The sequence below is a fragment of the Budorcas taxicolor genome, chromosome 16, assembly GCF_023091745.1.
Source record: "Budorcas taxicolor isolate Tak-1 chromosome 16, Takin1.1, whole genome shotgun sequence".
Taxonomy (NCBI): Eukaryota; Metazoa; Chordata; class Mammalia; order Artiodactyla; family Bovidae; genus Budorcas; species Budorcas taxicolor.
This window is the reverse complement of record NC_068925.1, coordinates 74,623,414-74,647,249: the sequence shown is the minus strand read 5'-3', so window position 1 is coordinate 74,647,249 and position 23,836 is coordinate 74,623,414. Positions and strand designations below refer to the sequence as shown.

Below are 23,836 nucleotides of genomic sequence, written 5' to 3'. Positions count from 1 at the left end.
TTGCCACCCATCCCTGGCCTGCCCAGAGGCGACTGCTCAAGGCGGTTGCAGTCAGAGTTCCTCCTAGGCTTGCAGTCTCCCAGCATCAGGGTCCTGGGGGGCCCAGCCATCCACGTCCCTGATCTCCTCTGTTCCTAAATGGGTGCTTACTCCAAGAGGGTTAAAAACCAAGATGTGTGCTTCTGCCAACTACACCGTCTGTCTCCCCATCTCCTTCTCAGGATCCACTTGGGCCAGAATTGTCAGTCTTTCCACGCCTCTTCCTCCTACCAAGGACCACGCTTAGTCACATTCTTCTTATTTCCAGGGTCTTAAGCCTCCCAGGTATGACTTAAAGGCAGAAAAGAACCTAGAAGCTACTTTATGGCATGAGTCCTCCTTGACCTTCACCTAAAGAAGACCAGGGAGACCTGATCGTCTCTGTAACAAGCTCAGGTTCTGTTCCTTCATGGTTTACCCAGGCTTTCTAACTGTGTACATACTAGCTCACTTGCTTGGTTCCTGACTTCTCCAGTCTTCTGGCGCTTTGAAAGCCAGGACCATCACCTATGTTCTTCATCTGACCCCTGGGTTATACACTGAGTACCATAAGCAACGTTACCTTGCAGTAAAATATAACAGGAACCCATTTGTCTAGAAATGTATTGAAAACCACTAAATAAGACCATAGAGCTAAGTGTCAAAAGGCTAGAATGCAGTGTAATACAGTAGGAGATACATAGCTTCTGTTCCTAATCTTGAGTAAGAAATCTAGAATGCAAATCATTAGCCCTATAATCTTGGCTACATGATCTGATCTTCAGATACATCCTGAATCACCCTTGTAAAAGACAGATCTGCTCTATCTACTGCACTAGGCTATAAGATCACTTCTCTGGTTCTCCAGTTCTCATTGCGTCAATCAGGAAAACAAATGGCACACGTTGACGGATGAAGAGGGTTTACCAAAGGTACCATTTAGGGGGAATGAGATCGGGTACACACAGCCCCTGGCACATCGTAGGTGTTGACCGTCGAATAAATAGAGTATTCAGTATTGAGAAAAACCTAAGATGAACTCAGGGCACATTTCAATTCAGATTTTAATGAGGAACTATTTTTACAGCACTGTGCTAAATGCTGTGGGAGGTGCAGAGGAAACACGATGCTCATTCATCTACTATTCATTCATTTAACTCAGAACAGTAGGAGAGAAGTTAAGAACAGTAATGACTGGAGGAGGCAGCCAAGCTGTGATAATAGAGAGAAGTCCGGCTGACTCGGTAGTCTGAATCAATAAAAAAAACTTTGGGTTGTCATTTCCTTCTCCAGGGAATCTTCCCCACGTAGGGATCAAACCTGGGTCTCCGGCATTGCAGGCAGATTCTTTACTGTCTGAGCCACCAGGGAAGCTCTAGTGGTATCATAAACAGTTCAGATCCCTTCAAAGGTGGATGCTGCTGCTAAGTCGCTTCAGTCGTGTCCGACTCGGTGCGACCCCATAGACGGCAGCCCACCAGGCTCCCCCATCCCTGGGATTCTCTAGGCTAGAATACTGGAGTGGGTTGCCATTTCCTTCTCCAAAGGTGGATAGTCCCATGTTAATCTATTTGTAAAGGTGTTATTGTCCTTAAAAACATTTGTACAAGGGGGAGTTTCCATCATGAGAGTCTAAACCCTGTGACCACAGGACAAGCTCAATGGGCACGTAGTGGACTGTCAATAAAATCTGTTATGGAAATGTAACCTATTTTTGCCAGTTATCCAGATTTTGCTCCCTGTCCTTACTCCTAGTTGTTACATGAAGGATGTGAGTATTATAGATTCTTTCTACAACTTGTTCTCATCCTATTGGACAAAGTAGCTGATCAGATCCTTGCTTCCCTTCCGCAAACCAAGCATCCCCAGAAGCTTCAACTCTGGAGGCGATGGGTAGAAAGGAAGAGGATGACTGCAGTTCCTGGAAGAAACAGACCACCAACATCCGGAAAACTTTCATCTTCATGGAAGTGCTGGGATCGTGAGTCCAGGGGCCGAGGCTGGGGCAGCAGGGCTGCCTGCGGGTGGTGAAGGGGTGGGCGGGGGGGTGAGTTGGAGACAGCCGTCCTGGGCCAGCAGCAGATGATACACCATCTCAACAGGTCGCAGGAGCAGAGTAGGGGCTTTGAGGGGTAGTTCAGGGAAAGGTGCCTTGGGGTGCTACAGAGGTCAGTTCAGCCCTTTCCCCAAGGTTCTGCCTTCTCACCCCCCGAGACCCCGCCCTGCTTCCAGATCCATCACAATTTGTGAGTCCTGCCCTGGTTGCAGGGAAGAGGAGTTCTGGAGCACTTCCGGGGATCCAGTGACCTGAACCTTCCTGGGCCTCCTCACCTGCCTTCCTCATTCCACTACCCCCACAGTAAACAGGGCAAACCCACTGACTGCTGTCTACAGAAGGTGGTGCTTCTGAGGCTACAAAGCCAATGGGTTACACACACCTGAATTGCCTCCCACCATCACCATCCTCTGGGGCTTCCCTGGTAGCTCGGCAGGTAAAGAATCGGCATGCAATGAAGGAGACCCCAGTTCGATTCCTGGGTCAGGAAAATTCCCCTGGAGAAGGGATAGGCTGCCCACTCCAGTATTCTTGGACTTTCCTGGTTGCTCAGACAGTAAAGAATCCGTCTGCTGGGTTCGATTCCTGGATTGGGAAGATCCCCTGAAAGAGGGCACGTCAGCCCACTCCAGGATTCTTGCCTGGAGAATCCCATGGACAGAGGAGCCTGGTGGGCTGCAGCCCATGGGGTCGCAGAGAGTCGGACATGACTGAGTGCATGTCCGCGACTGCCACCACCATCTTCTTGGCTCCATATTGAAGCATCATGTTGGAAAAATAAAGTCGAGTCCTAGCCAAGCTCCTGCCCGCCTCTGGGGTGTCTGTGCCTGCCCCTGGACGGCGCTTGCATGCCTGGTGGAGCAGAGACAGCCTGCCTGGGGCTGACTCTCCACTTAATCCTGCCTCGCCTCCAGGAAGCCGCGGCCTCTGACGCAGGCTGGCGGCGGCTCTGGGCCACCGGCTCCCATGGCTTCCAAACCCCTGCTGGTCAGCTAATTAGTCTGGGCTAATTGGGCCGGGGATGCAAGGGGCCCTTCATGGGCTGTCCACACAAGCCAGCTTTCCTTTGAGCCAACTCTGGCTAAGTTTAGCTCCCTCCGCCTGGCTAGGAGGCAGGGACCTCAGGCAGTGATGCTGTCCACACAGTCTCTGAAACCAGAGAGGAGCCGGCTCGACCCTGAGAGGAGGCCTCTGGGCCCTCCCATCCCAGGCAGGGATGGCACTCAGCACACAGGACGGTCTCAGCGGCCACCCCGGGCATCAGAGCACCCGCTCTCCATGAAGGGCCTTTGTCAAGACAGGGGTGGTTAGCGGGGCGTTTGGGCAGGAAAGAAAGACAGCTCATGAGTGAATCAAAAATGCTTTGCCAAGCATCCCAAAAATCCAGAGAAAGAGGGGAAAAGAAGCCCAGGTTGACAAGAGTGTATTCACCGCCTGCTCAGACTTGTGCTTCAGGACCATCGGAGACAGAGGCGTGCCACCCTCAAGGAGCTCAGTGAAGTCTGCCGGGCAGCTTCTAAACCCCAGGGGACAGGGGAGCCACCTGGGGAGCTTATCATGCCTCTAATGTTTAACTATGAAAATGTTACGTAAAAGGGAAATAATAGTACCATGAACTCTGCTATACCCATCACCTAAATCCAATAATTGTTAACATTTCACCATATTTGCTTTACACACACACACACACTTCACTGCACAATTTGTAAACAAGTTGCATATATCATGACACATCACGTCTGGATCCTGTCTGCACCACCTAAGAACAAAGGCACCTTCTCCTATATCCACAGTATCACTGTCACAGTCAAGAGAATGAATCATTTCCTAGTTTCATTTCAATCTAGGGAATTTTTGAAAAATACAGCTTCCTGGTCTCAGAATACTAAACTGAAATTTAAAGGGGCTAGGACCCAGCGGCCAGCCGTCTATATTTTGTATTGTTGGTGGCTCTCATGTACCCAGCCCAGCGCTAATATGAGGGGAGCAGACAGACAAGACGGGGGCAAGTCACAGCTATTGCAGCAGCTAAGGTTGAACAGAAGCTCAGAAGACACCTCTGTGGTGCTCGGGATGGGGACAGGCAGCCCCAGGCTGCAGACCCCGTGGCATTAGCCAGGTCATGTGATCTCAGAGGGGCAGCTGGGCAGCGCCAACTTCCCCTGTTCAGGAAGCGCCAGGATCTCACGATAAAGGCCTCTAGTCCTCTAGTCCTCAGCTCCACTGGAACCACCCATCAGGGGAAAATGGGCTTTTGTGAAATCTGTCCAGAATCACCCACAATTCCAGGGCCCTGGGCAGCTGTAGGGACACTTGGCAAAACTCGTCCATTACAGAGGGTATGTCTTCGAGCGCCAGGCCTCCTTTTTTCACGGCCCAGGAGAAGATTTTTCTTCTTGGTTCCTCCCTTCCTCTTCTAGCACCCCTGCTCCCAGCAAGAGCAGAAGGCTGTTCAGAGCAGGAAATGCAAACCGAGTTCTATCACGGCAAGTGCTCTTAGAGGTTCGGCCTTCTTGCCTCCTGACCCATGCAACCTTGGCTACTCAAAACTAGCTCTCTGCTCCCCAGTCTGGCAGACAGCACAATTAAGTCTTCTAAACCCTCTCCTCTGCCCCTGCTCCACAGACACACACACACACACAAACACACAACATGCATAAAACAGCCTGAGCAGAAGAGCAGTAATTCCCACAACATTACACAACCCTAGGAGATGCCGCTCACTGCAGGATAGATCCCCCAGGAAGCTCTTAGTTTGATCTGTTTTCCAAGTGCACTCAGAGAGGGTGTCAGCTTTAAAATCAGGGAACCATCCTCATGTGGTTCCAAAGATACAGGCAAAAGGAGAAATCTGAAGGCAAACCTGAGAACATCACAGGTGGGAGGAATCTTTAAGGCCATGTGGTTCGACTCTCCTTTTACAATAAGGAAAGCAAGGTCTTCCGATGAGTGGAACACAATGATAATCTCAGTCCAAACTTCCTATCCATTCACCCATCCAACCTCCCTCCCTCCATCCATCCATCACACAAACACATGAGCATTTTCCACCCAAAGCCAGGCATAGGACCCCCGGTGTCCCTCCACACCCATCTCCCCTGCTCTCTGCCTCATCCATCACAAAGGGCCTGGACCACCCTCCAGCAGCCCCACCCTGCCCTGCTCTTCTGCACCTTCCAGGCTTTTTAATCCTGCTTCTTCCCCACCCCCACCTGAAACATCACTTCCAACTTGTTTTTGCCCTGGGCTAAGCCTCACTGATCCCTTGAAACTGAGTTCAGCATGTTCTTAAGTCAGAGGGCCACGAATGATGTGATTCTCAGCCGACCCAAAAGGTCACTTTGTACACATTAGGGGGAAAAAAGGCCCTTTTCTCTAGCTTGCGGTCCAGAGCAAAAATGTTATTGTAATTATTGCATTGAAAGATACAGTGGCTCTGAGGCGATGGCCTCTGCTGGGGCTGCGCAGTATGTGACCCACCCTCCCAAGCACAGCCAAGGCCCTCTCTTACGTGTCTGTTTCCTGTGGGGTCATAGCACTTCCTGTGGGTCTGTCTGTGCCTTGTTTCTCACACCAGATTCTAAGGCAGACCAGTACTAATCCCAGGGCCTGACACAGAGAGGTTCTGTCAGCTCAACCAGCGTTCATGGAAAGCCTAATAGCATTTTTCAAAGTGAATGCTAATTGCTCATTTGTCTGGGCTCTTCACTAATTTACAGGCTGCTTAAGAGCAAAATAAAAACTTTCCTTTTCATCTCTAGTGTCTAAGACTCAGTAGGTGCTCAATAAATCTTGATTGGAGGGATGGGTGAATGAATGAATGAATAGAGCAAGCTCTGAAGGCTGTAATTAACTCGGTTCCAAGTGCAGCTGGGGGAAACAGGAAACAGACACCGGAAACACCCAGCGCTCTCTAGTGCAGATTCTGGACGTCCTTGCGGAAGCTGGGCTGCCACTGGGCCTCCACGCTAGAACCCCCAGATGGCAGGCAGAGGATGGCTCAGCTATTTCCTCAGCTAAACTCTGTCTACTCTCGTTACTAACCTGTGTTCTCCCTAAAATAGTACTTATAACGATAATACTATTTCACATGCATAGTTAACTAGATGTCAGGTACACGTTCATGCACTTTACACCTACTAACTCACATACTCTTCTCAACATCCCTATGAATCAGATACTATTGACATTCTCATTTTTCGGATGAAGAAACTGGGTATATGACTTGTTGCCCCAAAGCTGAGGTTCTAACATCAGGCTCCAGCATCCACTGTTCACTAAATGTTGCTATGGCCTTGTCTTTAGAGGACTGCCCCCAACACTGCCCTTAAACCAAGAAGCCTGCAATTTGGAATCCTACCCTGTGTTCTCACTGGGTTCCAGCCTCTCCATCTTCAGACAGCCTGCCCAGAGCAGCTGGGCTCTGTTTTTTGTTTTCACAGATACCACCGAACGAGCAGATGCTCAGCCCCCTTGCCGCTCACGGTTGGCTCACAGTAGTCATCAGCGTCTAAAGCTGATAGAGGAGTCTTTTCTCTCTCATGTTAGAGCCCCATCTCTCAGTGCTACTTCTAACTGCCAACAACCATGTTGAAAGTGAAAGTCGCTCAGTCGTGTCTGACTCTTTGCAACCCCATGGACTACACAGTCCGTGGAATTCTCCAGGCCAGAATACTGGAGTGGGTAGCTTTTTCCTTCTCCAGGCGATCTTCCCAACCCAGGGAGTGAACCCAGGTCTCCCACATTGCAGGTGAATTTCTCTATCTGTTGAGCCACAAGGGAAGCCCAAGTATACTGGAATGGGTAGCCTATCCCTACTCCAGTGGACAATCCTGACCCAGGAATTGAACTGGAGTCTCCTACCTTGCAGGCAGATTCTTTCAGTTCAGTTCATTTCAGTCGCTCAGTCGTGTCCAACTCTTTGCGATCCCATGGACTGCAGCATACCAGGCCTCCCTGTCCATCACCAACTCCCAGAGTTTACCCAAACTCATGTCTACTGGGTCGGTGATACCTCTCATCTTCTGTTGTCCCCTTCTCCTCTTGCCCTCAGTCTTTCCTAGCATCAGGGTTTTTTCAGATGAATCAGTTCTTCACATTAGGTGGCCAAAGTATTGGACTTTCAGCTTCAGCATCAGTCCTTCCAATGAATATTCAGGACTAATTATTCCTATCAAGGAAGCCCACACCATGTTGGGAGAAGACAATCAAACTGACTCTGTAGCGACTTCTCTCTCTCTCTCTCTTTTTTTTTTATTAAGTTTTCTCAGAATATACAGTTGTAGCATTTGTTCATGCATCTTCACCAGCAGCTGGAATGTCTCCACCATTGGTGTTTCTGGTGTAAATTACTTGAGCTCTGTGCTTTGAAAGCAGCTTAGTGAGTCCTTTACTAAGGAGCTCCTGAAGAGCTGCCCTGACTGGGGAACCACAAAGCTTCCGCAGCTGGGGTTGTAAGCGTATAGTTGGGCACTTCTTTACAGAATTTGCCTCTCTAAGATCGGCAGTGGCCTCTCCTTAATGGGTTTGCCAAGAGGAGAAGTTTGCAAACTTAAAGCAGAGTTTCTGAGAATCATTTCCAAATCATGGAACTAGCCAAGAGCAACCAGCCCTCTAGCTGGATCTGCCATGGTGCCCATGATGACAATGAAACAAACTACCAGCCACACCTTCTTTCACCTGCCCTTTGCTTTTGTCTCCAGCAATGTTCCCTAGGCTGCCAGTTCTAATGTTTATCTCTTGGTATTTTCTACTCAGAGGAGCTTTCTCAGAAGTTTTCCTGGTGAAGCAAAGGGTAACTGGGAAGCTCTTTGCCCTGAAGTGCATCAAAAAGTCACCTGCCTTCCGGGACAGCAGCCTGGAGAATGAGATCGCTGTGCTGAAAAAGTGAGTGGGTCTTAGTGTTGGTCAAGGGCAACCAGGGGATCACAACCTTTCCTTCACAAATTACCTTTGAGAGAGACTGAGGTCGGATTTCCACCCCCATAGGTATTAACTCCCTTTGCTTGAGCTGATGAGTCAGTTTGATCCATCAGCTATATTAGCCAGACAGTTGTCTTGGCTGATTTTTTTTTTTTTTTCATCAAATCAACTAGTGATCAACTGAGAGCAGAGCTGGTTTGCACACACAGACCACAAAGTAATTAGCTCAAAGGACCAAAAATCAACTGAAAGTCAACACCAGGAAGAAGGAACAATTAAGGAAGTAGTACAAGATTTGGAAATGAGCCTCGATTTCTTCTAACGCAGATGTAGGTTCAGCGTTCCAACTATCACGATGGAGACAGCACTAACAAATCATCAAATGTTTACAACGGGACTCATAAACCAAACCCCTATGGAACTCCTACAGTAATCCAAAAGTGCTTAGGCATCAGGACCACAAAGATGAAGTCAAAAAACTCTTATCCTCAGGAACTCACATCTTTGTTAGCAGAGACAGAAGCGCCCATAACAAATGCCAGTCCCATTGGTTGTGAGCCACACTAGCAAAAGGCAAAGTGTAGAAGAGACTCTTGCCTGGCAAATCCCATGGACGGAGGAGCCTGGTAGGCTGCAGTCCATGGGGTCGCTAAGAGTCGGACAGGACTGAGCGACTTCACTTTCACTTTTCACTTTCATGCATTGGAGAAGGAAATGGCAACCCACTCCAGTGTTCTTGCCTGGAGAATCCCAGGGACGCGGGATCCTGGTGGGCTGCCGTCTATGGGGTCACACAGAGTCAGACATGACTGAAGCGACTTAGCAGCAGCAGCAGCAGCAGAGACAGAGATTCGTGTTGCCTGTATGTGTGTCTTCGTGAGTATGAATTTTAGGTACATTTTCAAAGACGACAGACCTTGATGGGTGAGTAGAATTTTGTTGAGGCAGGAAGGGCAGTGCAGAAAGAGAAGTCAGGTCAAGTGTAGCGTAAATATTAACATAGGATCATGGAAGGGCAAGGGACATTAGGGAAGAGTTAGAATTGGAAGCCTGTGAACTGAGAGGAGATGAAGCAATGGTGAAGGGGACCTCATAATAAAGGGTGCTGGATGCCATGAGAAAGAACATTGGCTTTATTCTATCAGCAGAGAGAAGTCATCAAGGGGTTTTAAGGCAAAATTTCCATGGTCGGTTTATATTTTAGAGCCATCCCTCTTAAGCATAGTGGTGGATGGATTGAAGGGTGCCAGCCTAGAGGGCAGAAGACCAACTGCCAACTTTCTCAATCACTGAGGCAACGGATGAGGACCAGAGGTGGCGGCAAGATCACGTGGTGGCAAGAAGACTGAGTCCCAGAGATATTTCAGAGAGAGAGGTGGTTGGGGCTGGCTGGAAGGAGAATAAAAGAAAAAAAGCATTAAAGAGACCCTGAGATGGAGCTGTTCTGTGGACAGTCATATCATTCATTGCTTAGGACAGCAAATGAAAAGGATGTGTAGGCTGAGACGTAATAGCAGTGGGTTGCAGTATATTGAATATAAATATCCACCTGCCTCTATACATATTGAATAAATATATCCAGCTATCTCTACATAGAAGTGTCTGGTAGAAGTCTTGGTCTGGGCTCCAGAGAGATTAGGGTAGAGAGAGAGACTATAGGCTCATTGGTCCTTCTTATCATTACATTGTATCACCAGTCCCTAACAGCATAGATATTCAATAAATATTTGTTCAGTGAGTAAATCATCGATAAATTACTGTTAGCATCATCAGCTTATAAATGTAGATGAATCCATCACATAGTCACTGCATGGAGCCTGTATTTTTTTTCAATATCTTCAAGATGCTAGCTACTCTTGATGATGTGTTTACTATTCCCCAAGCCCTGTACTAAGCATTTTACATGTCTTATCACTTTTCATCCTGATATAATTCTATGGAAGAGATATACTTTATAGACAAGGAAAGCAAGGTTTGAAAGATTTGAGTAAACCAGCCAAGATTAGCCAAGTAGCAAATGGACCTGAACTCGGGTCCAATTGTCTCCAAGCTGAAGTTAATCCTTGTACTGCACAGCCCTGGGTAAAACTACCTCTCCCCCTGGGTAGAGACTTTCCTCCTGGAAGGGCATGCACAGAATTGCTGCTTGCAAACCAACCCCTCAGCTAACATGATTATTCTGCTTGACTCAGCCTCTGAGTAATCCCAGACAGAGGTAGTCTGGGGCAGAGGTTCTTGGCCTAGGTGCTACTGACATTTTAGACCAGTTAATTCCTTGTTGTGTTGAGGGCTCTCCTAAGCATTGCAGGGTGCTTAGCAACATTCCTGTCTCTACCTACTGAATGCCAGGAACACATCCCCCATCCCCAATTGTGACAAAGAAAAACATCAGTAGATATTGTCAAAGATCCCCTGAGGGACAAAAGAGCCCCTGCTTGAGAATCACTGATCTAAGGCGTCCCACGGAACTGACCCTCAAAATGAGCATGTTTTACTCACAATATCCTGGAACAATCATCTTGCAAAGCTTCCTCCTAGGTTATCCATGAGGAGGCTTAGCTAACCTACATCCCAGCTGTTGAGGGATCACACATGATGGGATGTTTCTGAAGGAGACCTGGAGCCCCATTTTGTAGAATAAACTAATGATCACAGATCTCTCAGCTTCCCTCAGTTCTTTTAGCTTTCTCTCTTGGTAAAGTTTAAAGAGATTCCTGGAGTAACAGTGAGGTGTTTGTTCCTTGAAGTCAGGAGGATCAGTTACCCACTCAAAAATACGAATTGAATACCATGCTGGGAATCTTTTCTCTGGAATTTCTTTGTGACTGCCTACTTATCAGGAAGGAGTCACAAGGATCCTATCTTCCTAATCATTGTCATCAAGTCTCTGAAAGAAGTCAAAGTCCATCTAGGCTAGATCCGCATTCTGTGTCTGGACCACGTGAACCATAGGTCATTCACGGTGACCCTTTCTCTTCCTCAGGATCAAGCACGAGAACATCGTGACCTTGGAGGACATCTATGAGAGCACCACTCACTACTACCTGGTCATGCAGCTGTAAGTGCATGGCGACCCTCTTCCCTCACACATGTCTGGTGGGGCCTTGAAGGCCTAGAAGAGGTTTGTTGGCGGTAAGAGAAGGATGGTGATTAAAAGACAAACCAAGAGGCTTTGACGTGCCAAGAGTTCTTTCTGGTTGTAGATGTGTTCTGAGTCGACCGAGGGTTAAAACTAGGGCTGATAATTGAGTTGGTATGTACCAGTGTAGCCTTACCACTTGTTGAAATGCCAGTCTGTAAATGGCTGTAGCCCTAACTTGTCCATCCTTCCCTACTTTCTGGACCGCCTCACAACCCTACAATGGAAAGGGTAGCGCCCAGCATAGCAGGAGGCCTCCAGAACCTTCCTCTGGCACCGTGGCTTGAGTCCATTTTGACCCATCAGTCCATGTTCCCTAAAGAAAATGAAGTGAAAGTGTTAATTGCTCAGTTGTATCTGACTCTTTGCGACTCCATGGACTGCGGCCCACCTGGCTCCTCTATCCATGGGATTCCCCAGGCAAGGATACAGGAGTGGGTAACCTTTCCCTTCTCCAGGGGAATCTTCCCAATGCAGGGGTCAAGCCCGAGTCTCCTGCATTGCAGACTAATTCTTCACCATCTGAGCCACTGGGGAAGCCCCCCATGTTCTCTAAACTGGGTATTAAATATTTTAGCATCCCTCCAGGGTAAAATTACCATGGAGGTCGAAGCCTTAGGTAGATAGATAGCAATTCAATAGGAAGAATGACTTTCGCAAAAGAGAGCCACCCGGTGTTAAAAATAGGCTGAGACTGTACTGCATGTGTCCGTGTGTCAATAGAAATGGTGCCACATTACAAAGGTGTCCAAGTGATGGTAACATCCAGATAAGAGCTATGCCTGAGAGTGACTGCTGTAGGGCTGGTCAGTGCCCCTGAGGGCTCATCCTTAGGCTCAGAGATGCTTCTGTGTATAAGGTACACACACACACACTCACACACACAAATACGCTAACCCTGCAATCTCAGCAAAGGTAGACGCAGTCTTTTTGACTGATAGGCTGGTTCCCCGGGAGTTTTATTGAGTCTACTGAGGCTGGTAACTCTTGGACTCACGTGAGGCCCAGTGAATAGTGGTAGCAAGCAGCCAAGGGAGTGAGCTTAGAGGGACCCAGAGCAGCACTAACAAGTAAGCAGGGATCACATGGCATCTTAATGAGACCAAGTCAACAGAATTAGCACACAGTCACCCAGGTGGGAGGGTGGGCAGGTTTAGATGTCACCAAAGTACTGTCACGGGCTTCCCAGGTGGCTCAAGTGTTAAAGCGTCTGTCTGCCGATGCAGGAGATACAGGTTCAATCCCTGGGTCCAGATGACCCCCTGGAGGAGGAAAGGACAACCCACTCCAGTATTTTTGCTGGAAAAATCCCATGGACAGAGGAGCCTAGCAGGCTACAGGGTAAAGAGTCAGACGTGATCAAGCACACACGGATGCCCAAAGCACTGCCAAGGCTTCTAGAGCACCAGCTCTAGGACCCAGGCTGCTGTGAGTCAGGAATCCACAGTCACGGGCAAAGCGCGTCTTTCTCATGAGCCTCCAGCTCCCACAACAGAGCCCAGAGCTTCAGGAAGAGACAGAAGGAACAGGATGGTGTGCATTTTGATTACAGAAATCTCTGCCCCCTTATTGCGGCATGGTGCTGTCGTGTGTGGATATCCACAAGCAATGTCACTTGCAGAAACTGCAGGGAGTCAAGTTCCATCGTAACACATAGAAATATTAAGACGATGACAAAAAAATAAAACAATCTGTCTTAGGAGGGAGGGAGTTCTGTGCCACTGATGTGTTTCAGTACTGACAGAAAACTTGGTAAAAGTAGTTTAGAGAACATCAAGGCGTGAGGGTTGGACTTGATCTTAAAGCTCCTGTGAACCCTCAGATACTGTACCACGTGAACCCAAAAACACTACTATGACTCCACCTCATAATTTCGGCTTTAGGTAACTCAGTTCTCCAAAATGAGGAAAGAAATCCTGGCAGAAGCCCAGTTAGCCTCATCTGGACTTCCTTCTCTTTCCTACTTTGTCTGATTTCAGCTTCACTTCTCCCTTTTATCATGGCTCCCTGCGTCCCAGGCCAGGAAAGAAGGCAGCGGTGAAATATGTCCACAGGAAGCAATGATTGGAATATAGTTGATTTACAATGTTGTATTAGTTGAAAATTGACCCCTTGCAAAACCCTAAACAGTGGTATTTTGCATTTAAAAACCGAGTTTCCAGAGAGAGGTCAATGGTTGGCCAAAAGAAATGACTCCCTAATGATAGCACTCCAGGTACTCGAAAGGATGTATCCTGAGATTGGAATAGTTCCCCCAGCACCACTTGAACGATGGTGGGTGGAAACATGCCTACTCCATCAGAGGGCTCTATGTCCCCAGAGCTCCAGAACAAAGGCATTCACATCCCTTTGATTTGAAGTAAGGGCTGGATTCCTGCACTTGCCCCTGTGTCCACAGTGTTTCTGGTGGGGAGCTCTTTGACCGGATTCTGGAACGGGGTGTCTACACAGAGAAGGATGCCAGCCTGGTGATCCAGCAGGTGTTGTCAGCTGTGAAATACCTCCACGAGAACGGCATCGTCCACAGAGACTTAAAGGTGCTGAGACGGGGCCCTCCGGGAAACATGGAGGATTCTTTGGGAAGTTGCATGGATCGTGGGCAGTCTAAGCTCTGTAAAATGAGAGAGTTGAACCAGATGACCCCTAAGGTCCCTTTCACTCTTGGATTCTAGAACAAATCTTGGGTGACTGAACAATCATTCTTAATTTGTACCTCAGCCTTTTTCTGATTTTCACTATCCTCACCCTACGAGGTTACCAAGAAAATCCATGCTATTCCTTGAACACAGCCTTGAATACAGTATTTAATAAATACTTCTTCAGAGTCAACATCGCACCAGTCATGTACCAGAGTTTAGAAAGATCAGACAAAATAAGGGTTGGTTTCCTCAAAAAATGAAACAATTTTGGGGTAGTTGGGGATGAGAAGAAGGAAGGGTTACTACATGAATAGCTATAAAGCTAAGTAAAGTCAGGGCCAAAAGCAAAATACAAGGTGCTGAGTTATGGTAAATGAAGGTCCAGGTAGGAAGAAGATAGGAAAAATGGAGGGAAATAAGTCTGGCCTTAAAGTCAGGAGCCCAGGATACAGCTTCCTAAGAAATTAGATATGGGGGAAAGGAAATAAATGCATGTTTCAGGCAACTGTCTCCTACATTACATGATGTTTCTCTTCCCTCGCAGCCTGAAAACCTCCTGTACCTCACCCCCGAGGAGAATTCTAAAATCATGATCACAGACTTTGGTCTCTCCAAGATGGAGCAGAGTGGCGTCATGTCCACTGCCTGCGGGACCCCAGGCTACGTGGGTGAGTCTGGGGACAGGGGGGAGGTTGACCAGTTGGCTACATTCCTCCGCATGGATATTACTCACAGAAAAAGACTGCTGTGAGGAGACAGCGGGATCCTAGTACAGCAGTCACATGTGAGGCTTAGGGCCACCTGATCTATCTGGTCTAAGGTTTGAGTAGCTCAGTTGGTAAAGAATCCACCTGCCATGCAGGAGACCCCAGTTCGATTCCTGGGTCAGGAAGATCTGCTGGAGAAGGGATGGGCTACCCACTCCAGTATTCTTGGGCTTCCCTGGTGGCTCAGCTGGTAAAGAATCCACCTGCAATGCGGGAGACCTAGGTTTGATCCCTGGGTTGGGAAGATCCCCTGAAGAAAGGAACAGCTACCCACTCCAGTATTCTGGCCTGGAGAATTCCATGGACTGTACCATGGGGTCACAAAGAGTCAGACACGACTGTCACTTTCAATCTATCTGAAACTCCTCCGCCTGCTCCCAAACCCTACATCTTTTAAAGACATCCTACCCCTGAGCCTTCCCACTGTCCTGTCTATACTCTGGCTCTCATTTTTGCAGCAAGGCTTCCTGTTTTTGTTTTTTCACCTAGAACAGGGACCGAAACAAGACCTCAAACCCAGAGATCAGTAGCAGAGGGGTTGGCCAGTAGCCCCGCTCTCTCCTTTCTCCCAGTCTGGAGGAGACCTCAGCCCCGCAACTGCTGGCATTCTGGAGGTGCAGTGTTGAGTTTGAATGTGAGGAACTTATATATGGGCACCCAAATATACACCCAAGGACATACCCTAGGAAACTGGCAGAAGTGGGGCCTCCTGCCTCATAGCTCTGTAAGCTTCCAGGGCCCCCCAAAAGGTGACAACAGGCAGGGTACCAGGAGAGAGCATTCCTGGGCTCTCAGAAGGAGAAAGCCAAAGCTCAGAGCATCCACGTCTGCTCCTTCTCTCTCGGCCACTCATCACCTGGTTGGGGCTGGAAGTGGGAAGTACAACCCTGACTCAAGACAGGGAATCTCCTCTCTCCCCAAAAGAGAGGTTGGTTACTTACCAACTGCTGGGGTCCAGCCCCGGTGGATCCAGGGTGATTCGAAGGGGAGACGGATAGGCAAGGAAAACTTATTTATTTATTAATATAGAAATATAAGATTAGATTAGGAAGAAACAGTATAGTAAGAAATTTAGGTGGAGAAAAAGAGGCTGAATAACTTGGTTTATGGGGAAAACCAATAAAACCTCAAGAAAGAGGTTTGCACCATCTACGTTAGGCCACCAGCGCCCACTTGAATATCGAAGGGTGCCCTGCCTTAGTCTCCCTTTCACGTGGATCTTAGCAGCCAGGGCAAGTAAGTAGACTTGGTGAGCCTCCCCGCTCCAGATGGGAATTCAGCCGAAAAAGGGGAGAAAAGAAAGACATGGGGAAGCCCAGCATCGGTGCAAGACTCCAAAGACGCCACTTTCAAAATCAGCTTATATACCCCAAGTTGTACATAAAGAAATAATGGAATATGCAGAGTTATGCAGGGGCAGCAGTCCTGACCCTCACTGAGACCAGGCTTTCTTTTTGCATACCCTCCCGTATACAAAAGGTCTCAGGTGGTTTACATTATCTTCTGGCCCAGAGGCCTGTTGACATTTTTATGGCTCTCTTCCTGGATAATTGTCTATCAACCAGAAAACTCCTTTTCCCTAGAAGTGTTTTTTCTTTACTCTGCATCACCCTCAAAGTACTAAATAAAGTTACATTCCTGTAGAACAAAGGAGCAGTGGGTTATAACAAAGAAAGTACTGAACTCAAAGAGCTAATGTTGCTAACACCAGGTCTACTACCAACTATCTCTACAAATAAAATATATGAAAATTTGGCAGCAAGAATTGGCTCAACAAATGAAACCTTTAATCAGTCCCATTGTAATGATTTTGACTCCTCGGAAGCCCCTACATTCCTAGGATGTTTTAAGCTTCCTGTGCCTCCCGCAGTCGGGAGGCCTCAAACAATCACATGCGCAGCTGTATGAGTCCTGCAGGCAGGCTAGAAAGCCATCAGAGGGGTTTTGGGATGGAAACACCCTTTCAAATGCAGAAGACTAAAGCTCTGAGTTGACTTTTTCCAGAGTGTGTCAGAAGAGTGGAAAAGCGGAGTACAAAGGCCAGCAGGCTTTGGTTCTTTGGGGTACATGCTCAGGAAATACCAGGGGGGAAACCTGAGATCTGACTCACCTTGCCCATCAGATCTCTGCCACATGACCTTGTCACGGGTGGGATTCCTCACGCTGGCTCCTGGCAACCAACAGGTTTTGAGTCCACTGGATACAAATCCCTCGTATCTGGGATAAATACCAAAGGCAGCTCACTACTGCCCCAGAGCTGCCAGTCAGAGGAAGACATGGCCCATTTTCTCATGGGGCTCTTGGGCTGATGGGGAAGAGTAAGGCCTGCCCTCAGGAGGTAACAAAGACTGATGGGACAGTTCCTACCTGCCCACTGGAAGTTCCTCATTTAATGGAACCTCTGTTTCCAGGGAGATCCCGATCTCGTGAGAGGAAAAAGTCCTTACCTTGCAGATTTCCCTGTCTAAGGATCCCTGCCCTGGGGGTCTCCCATCTGAGTGGAAAGCTACAGACCCTGCCTCCGGAGTACTCAGCCTAAAGGAGGAAACCAAGCCCTGGAGATCCCCAGTCTGATGGAGGAGCCATGGGCCCTGGCATGGGACCTCCCAGTGTATCGGAGAAAGATTTGGCCTTCTGGGAGTGACACTGTCTGTGTTGTAGGAGAATGTTTAGCCTTAAACATCAACACCATCCCAGGTGCCTCCCTAATCCTCTTCTCTAAGCCTCTTGCTGATGTTTGACGGGCATCCTTCACCCTCTGCTCTTGCTCCTGCTCAGCCTGACTCTTCCTTTGGTTTACTGCAGCTCCAGAAGTGCTGGCCCAGAAACCCTACAGCAAGGCTGTGGATTGCTGGTCCATCGGCGTCATCACTTACATATTGTAAGTAGAGCTGGCGTTGGCTCAGCTCCTGAGGAGTCTCAGCGCCTGCTCACCCTTTTTTCTCTCCTCCCCATCTCAGCACCTCAAGCAGCATCCACCTCCAAAGCATGTGCATGTCCACGTGCACACACACACACACACACACACACTCACTCATGCACACAGCTCCAGAAGATCTTGTCCTGATCGCCACCCGGTTATAAAAACAGAGTTCAGTGTGAACCCACTGTGCAGCCACATGGCATTCCCGCTTTCTGCATCCCACCCCCGTTTACTGTATATAAATGTACTGAGTCCCACCCTATGGAATGAGCAGTTAAAGAGGGAGGAGACATCCTAAACTTAGAAGCCAAAGGGGCACAATGTTCACATCTCAGATTTCTCTCCTGGTAACGTCAGCCCAAGGCAAAATGATGGTCTGGATGAACCTGGTCACGGTTCCTCTCCTCACGTTCTCAGGCTCTCCTTTCCAAATCTGCTCACCACCCCCTGCCCAGCATTCCTTCTCACTGAGAGCAAACTTTCCTCTTGGAAAATAACCTGAAATTAATCATTTCCTCCTCAGTATGGATGCATTTCTCTATTTCCTCAATGTATGTTGAATAACTCTTCACTTCAATGATCTTCTCAACAAATTGTCATTGGCTGTCTCCTCTGTGCCAATCAGCGGTTTAGGGTCTAAAGAATGAAGAACAAAACAGCCTAAAAAGAATCCCTCGGAAAGTTACATTCAAGTAGACATTTCTACCATCCTTCTTAAAGATAGTTTATACGTCATCTAAAGAGTCAGGGTTCCCTGGTGGCTCAGATGATAAAGACTCTGCCTGCAACGCAGGAGACTTGGGATCTATCCCTGGGTTGGGAAGGTCCCCTGGAGAAGGGAATGGCAACCCACTCCAGTATTCTTGCCTGGAGAATCCCATGGACAGAGGAGCCTGCCGGACAACAGTCCCTGGGATCAAAAAGAGTTGGACATGACTGACCAACTAACACTTTCACTTTTGAAGAGTCATGGGGGCTTCCCCAGTGACTCAGTGGTAAAGAATACCCCTGCAATGTAGGACCACAGGAGATACGGGCTCAATCCCTGGGTCAGGAAGATTCCCTGGAGGAGGACATGGCAATCCACTCCAGTATTCCTGGGTGGAGAATCCCATGGACAGAGGAGCCTGGTGGGTTCCAGTTCATAGGGTTCCAAAGAGTCCCACACAACTGAAGTGACTTTGCATACATGCAAAGAGTCAGGGGAAGGGAGAAAGTGAGGGTCTGGGGAATATCATGTACAAAGGGCTACCTGTTCCAAACTTTGGTTCCTGAATAAACATCTGATGGAACCTGCATCATTCCTGCATCAGCTGGACATGACTGAAGCAACTTAGCACATGCATGCATCATTCGTGAATCAGGGGCAGACCCATGTACTGGTCACACTGCTGATTGGGGACTCTTGTTGCCTGCCCGTGTATACAGCGGAGGCTGGGCAGAGGGGAGCGGCTGGCCCAGGACAGGGTCCTTTAGCAGCATATACCTTGCTGTTCCACTGCAGGCTGTGTGGGTATCCCCCCTTCTATGAAGAAACTGAGTCTAAGCTGTTTGAGAAGATCAAGGAAGGCTACTATGAGTTTGAATCTCCATTCTGGGATGACATTTCTGAGTCAGGTAAGACCAGTCCGAGGGAAAGACAAAATAACAGGCTCAAGGCAGAGGCTGCCAAGAAAAGAGAGCTTAACAAAGGATGACAGTCCTGGCTCTTAACCTCAGTCCTGGGGGAATCTGACAGAACAGGCTGCCAAGGAAAGTGGAGAAATCTGCATCTGGTTCAAAGGCCAAATAAATGATTCGCATCTAAGGTTCCTGCTTTTGTTTTCCTGGAGGCAGAACCGTGGGATGCCTGGAAAAGCAGGGAGGTACTTCAGACGAGGGGCCAGGAGGGCAGAACAAGCCCAGGGGCATGTTCCAGGCAGGAGGGGCAAAACCAAGGCCGAGTTTTGCCTTTCACCTGTCCAGCTGAGAGCCTGCAAGGTCTGTGTCAGTGACGGCCATCAGTGTTTGTCCTTGGGTCCATTTAAGTGGGGACCAGAGCTAAGCCAGCATTCACGCGTGTGCCCATGTGCGGTGCTGGCCCCTGACTGGTGCAGGCGGGCACCCGCGCGGCGTCAGGCACATGGATGCCTCGTGACCAGAGATGTATCTGCAGTGCTGTGTGGTGACACAGCTGCGTGGAGCCACTCTGGGGGTTTCAGGTGGGTTGTTGCTCGGTGGTTTGGATTCTTTTTCTCTTTCAAGACTCTTAAAATTGCCTCTTTGGAAGATGAGCTAAACATGCCTTCTGTGCCACCCACCAGCCTGGCAGTGACTCTCCCTCAGTCATGAGATCTGGTCCTTAGCTGTTGTCTCTGGTTGCTCCCTACAGCCAAGGATTTTATTTGCCACTTGCTGGAGAAGGACCCGAATGAGCGGTACACCTGCGAGAAGGCCTTGAGGCACCCCTGGTGAGTGAGGCGCGGGTGGGCTCTAGACTCTCGCTGCTGCTCCCCAGACACCACGCTGATTTTTTCACAACGCATTTCCCTGGAGTCTGCTTGCCCTGAGCTGTTTACTGGTATAGCACCCAAAGGGCACAGATCAGATCAAGCCAGAGATACAAACAGCATTTAATGAGGTGGATTCTGATCCAAGAGTAGCAGCTGGATCATTGAATCGGGAATCAGATGCAGCCAGATAGATAAATTTACTCTCCTTAAGAGCATCATCTTACTCGGGTCAAAGCCTGTCCCATGCAAGGTGCTTTGAGAACAATCACAAAGCAACCAATTGGTAAAGCAGGTAAGGGGCTTCCCAGGTGGTGCTACTGGTAAAGAAACTGCCTGTCAATACAGGAGATGCAAGAGATGGGGGTTCGATCCCTGAGTCAGGAAGATCCCCTGGAGGAGGGCTTGGCAACCCACGTCAGTTTTCTTGCCTGGAGAGCTCCATGGACAGAGGAACCTGGCAGGTTACAGTCCAGAGTCTCAAAGAGTCGAACACGACTGAAGCGGCTTAACACACACACACACACAAAGCAGGTAAAGAAAGTCTTGAAACACTTCCTTTTTTTGTGCTACCCACCTGCTGGAAAATTTACAAGCTCCCCAGTTCCTACTGCAGTAAGCCGTGGTTTTCCCTAATCTGGCCTGGCCTGTCACCCCCAACTTCATTTGTCAGGGTTCCCAACACACCTTCTCTATTCCAGAAAGGCCTAATGACTGTATCTTTCTCCTACCCTCTTCCATCCCAAGCTCTTTCCACATTTCACCTTGGGTCACACCATGTTCACCACCTCGAGGGCCCTGCCTTGGATGCACATCCTTCAGGATCCAGAGCTGTCTGTGTCCTCTGAAGCCCTGGCTCCTGCAGTCCAGACAGACCTTCCCTTCTCTCTTTAACAATCACACAGCTCACCATGAGTTACTCTAGTTCATGGCGTGAAACACGGCTTCCAACCTGCACTGTAAGCCCCCAGCGAGCAGGGCCACATCTGTTACTTCTCCAGGTCCCTTAGTACCTAGAAAATACTGTTCACAAGGCAAGTGTCTGAGGACACTTAGAGATGGATGGATAAGAGGCTCAGGGCGGAACGGGCAGACTCTGTAGGGGTGGCCGCATAGAGGAAGGCTTACCGAGAGGAGTTGGCTTCTGTGCAAAGTTTAGAGTCAGAGGATAGTAACAAGCAAATGCCCTCTGACATTGGGCCAGGGGTGAGGGATGGGGTATCAGTAAACTTTTATTTCTGTAAAATGCCAGATAGCAAATGTTTTAGGTTTTGCTGCCATATCATCTCCATGGTAACTACTCAATCTGTCTGTCGCAGCGTAGGAGCAATAGAGCCCATAGCTGAATGAATGGGCGTGTCTGTGTCACAGTAAGACTTTACTTACAAAGGCAGGCCATGAGTAGGTTTGATCCACAGGCTATAGGTTGCCCACTCAGCCTGAAAGCAAGTTTCTAAAGCATAGTAATACTAGTGTTAGTTGCTCAGTCATGTTCAACTTTTTGAGACCCCATAGACTGTAGCCGACCAGGCTCCTCTGTCCATGGAATTCTCCAGGCAAGAATACTAGAGTGGGTAGCCATTTCCTTCTCCAGGGGGTCTTCTGCCTTGCAGGTAGATTCTTTACCATCTGAGCCACCTAGGAAGCCGTTCTAAGCCACAGGCCCCCATGACCTGTTCAGAGGGTTCCAGCCCTTGTCCTGGGGATCTCCAGGCAGCTTACCCTGGATCTGCATGCCCAGCCCCTGCCCAACCCCTGACAGAGTCCCCATCACCACCACTAGCCAGGTGTCCCCTCCACATCCACAGGATTAACGGAAACACAGCCCTCCACCGGGACATCTACCCATCAGTCAGCCTCCAGATCCAGAAGAACTTCGCCAAGAGCAAGTGGAGGGTGAGTTGTTCTCTCCAGGAGGCGAGAGGCTGTCTGGGACCTGGAGGCTGGGCTGGGGCAGCTAGGGTGAGGGGGCTTTCCTTGGGGTCTCCCGGCAGACGCTGGAGCTCCCTGGACCCTTCTGGGAAATGAGAGGTGCGCACGTTGGTTTCAAGCGTCCATGGGGCAGAGGGAAGGCTGGAGGCCCTCTGGGGTGGAGAAGGCCAGAGATGGGTCTTGTGTCTCCCCAGCAAGCCTTCAACGCAGCGGCCGTGGTCCACCACATGCGGAAGCTGCACATGAACCTGCATAGCCCAGGGGTCCGGCCAGAGGTAGAGAACAGGCCGCCCGTCCCTGCAGCCTCGAGACCCACCTCCCCGGAGATCACCGTCACTGAGACACCCGCTGCCCCGGGCCCGAGCGCGGCGGCCCCCGTGCCGCCCCGGCTGCCCTGCCGGCACGGCCCCCAGCCCGCGGCCCCCGGGGGCAGGTCCCTCAACTGCCTGATCAATGGCTCCCTCCGCATCAGCAGCAGCTTGGTGCCCATGCAGCAGGGGCCCCTGGCCGTCGGGCCCTGCGGCTGCTGCTCCAGCTGCACGAACGTTGGGGCCAAAGCAAACACCTCCTACTGCTCGGAGCCCACACTGCTCAAAAAGGCCAACAAAAAACAGTACGTATTTCCAGCCCCAGGTGTAGCCCTGCTCAACCTGGGGCTGAAAGAACTCAGGGCAATGGAGCTACAAGAAATAGACCCGGGAGCCTCTCCCACTTGGAAGCAGCTCTGTGGTGTAGAAAAGCTCTGGGAAGGGTCAAGGGGGTCAATTGAGATGCCTCCAGCCCAGTCACCAGCTGTGTGGCCACCAACGTGTCCATCTGCATCTGTGTTTCTAGTTTGCCTGTCTATAAAATGGTTTGATTGGGTCACACCTGCTCAGTCTGCCCCACAGGAAAAGTGAAAGTTTCTCAGTTGTGTCTGACTCTTTGAGACCCCATGGACGATAGCCCAATGGGCTCCTCTGTCCATGGGATTCTCCAGGCCAGAATACCAGAGTGGGTACCCATTCTCTTCTCCAGGAGAATCTTCCCATCCTAGGGATCGAACCGGGTCTCTTGCATTGCAGGCAGATTCTTTGCCTTCTGAGCCACCAGGGAGGCCCTACAGTGTTGCTGTCAGAGTTTAGTGAGGCATCAGGGACTATAAACGCCTGCAGGAAAGTGTGTACCTGTGAGTGGCGGGGATTAGATTCCAGGGACACTGTGTTTTGGGAGGACTAGGGGGCTTGGTTATCTCGTCCGTCTTCTCTGTAAAGGCTTGTACTTTCTGCACCTCACGAAGGGAGGTCTGAGTGGCTGCCACAGGCACAGAGGGCTACCCCGGCCCTTCCTCCTTCCCCAAATACTCCACAGCCTGCTGCGACGTTTCCGTTCCAGGAACTTCAAATCGGAAGTCATGGTACCAGTGAAAGCCGGTGGCAACTCCCACTGCCGGGTGGGGCAGACTGGAGTTTGTCTCATCATGTGATTCCTGGGGCTCGTGTCTGTCTCACTACAATTTTCAGGTGAGGGGACTAGAGGAAGGAAGGCCTCAAGCTCAGGGGGAGAGCCCTGCCGGGGAGTCTCCACAATGGGGTACGAAGGGTACTAGAGGAGGCAGCGCCCTCCCAACCCCAACCCTCAACCCTTTCCTCTGCAGGAGAGATACTCAACTCTTCTCAGCCCTTCCAGACCTGGAGTCCACCCTGCGGCGGGAGGGAGGGAAAGCGAGCAGACCAAGACCTGATCGGACGCAGCAGCCGGCTGCCGCCCAGGGCAGAGCCTCCCCGAAGGCCCGGGAGCGAGCCCGGCGCGGTGGAGCTTCAGGAAGCTGCGGGCAGGAGGAGTGGCATCCTCCCAGGCCTGCCTGATGCCCCCCCACCCCCGCCCCGACACGCCCACCCCTGCCGGGGTGGCTCTGCGCAGGGTGCGTAGACAGCTCGTGCCCAGGTCTGTGTCGTTGTGAAAAGCTTAA

The 23,836-nt window shown here is 49.8% G+C and overlaps 1 protein-coding gene across 1 annotated transcript in view; it reads left to right on the top strand.

The window, feature by feature from the left end:
* Positions 1–23,350, top strand: part of CAMK1G (calcium/calmodulin dependent protein kinase IG) — a 30,815-nt gene extending 7,465 nt beyond the window's left edge. Inside the window, exons 2-12 of the mRNA XM_052653967.1 lie at positions 1,879–1,999; positions 7,832–7,960; positions 10,980–11,054; positions 13,534–13,672; positions 14,319–14,442; positions 17,347–17,422; positions 18,969–19,081; positions 19,836–19,914; positions 21,762–21,849; positions 22,080–22,498; positions 23,260–23,350. Of these exons, the coding sequence (XP_052509927.1) occupies positions 1,879–1,999; positions 7,832–7,960; positions 10,980–11,054; positions 13,534–13,672; positions 14,319–14,442; positions 17,347–17,422; positions 18,969–19,081; positions 19,836–19,914; positions 21,762–21,849; positions 22,080–22,498; positions 23,260–23,350 (1,454 nt within the window). The remainder of the gene's footprint in view (positions 1–1,878; positions 2,000–7,831; positions 7,961–10,979; positions 11,055–13,533; positions 13,673–14,318; positions 14,443–17,346; positions 17,423–18,968; positions 19,082–19,835; positions 19,915–21,761; positions 21,850–22,079; positions 22,499–23,259) is intronic.
* The last annotated feature ends 486 nt before the right edge of the window (positions 23,351–23,836 follow it).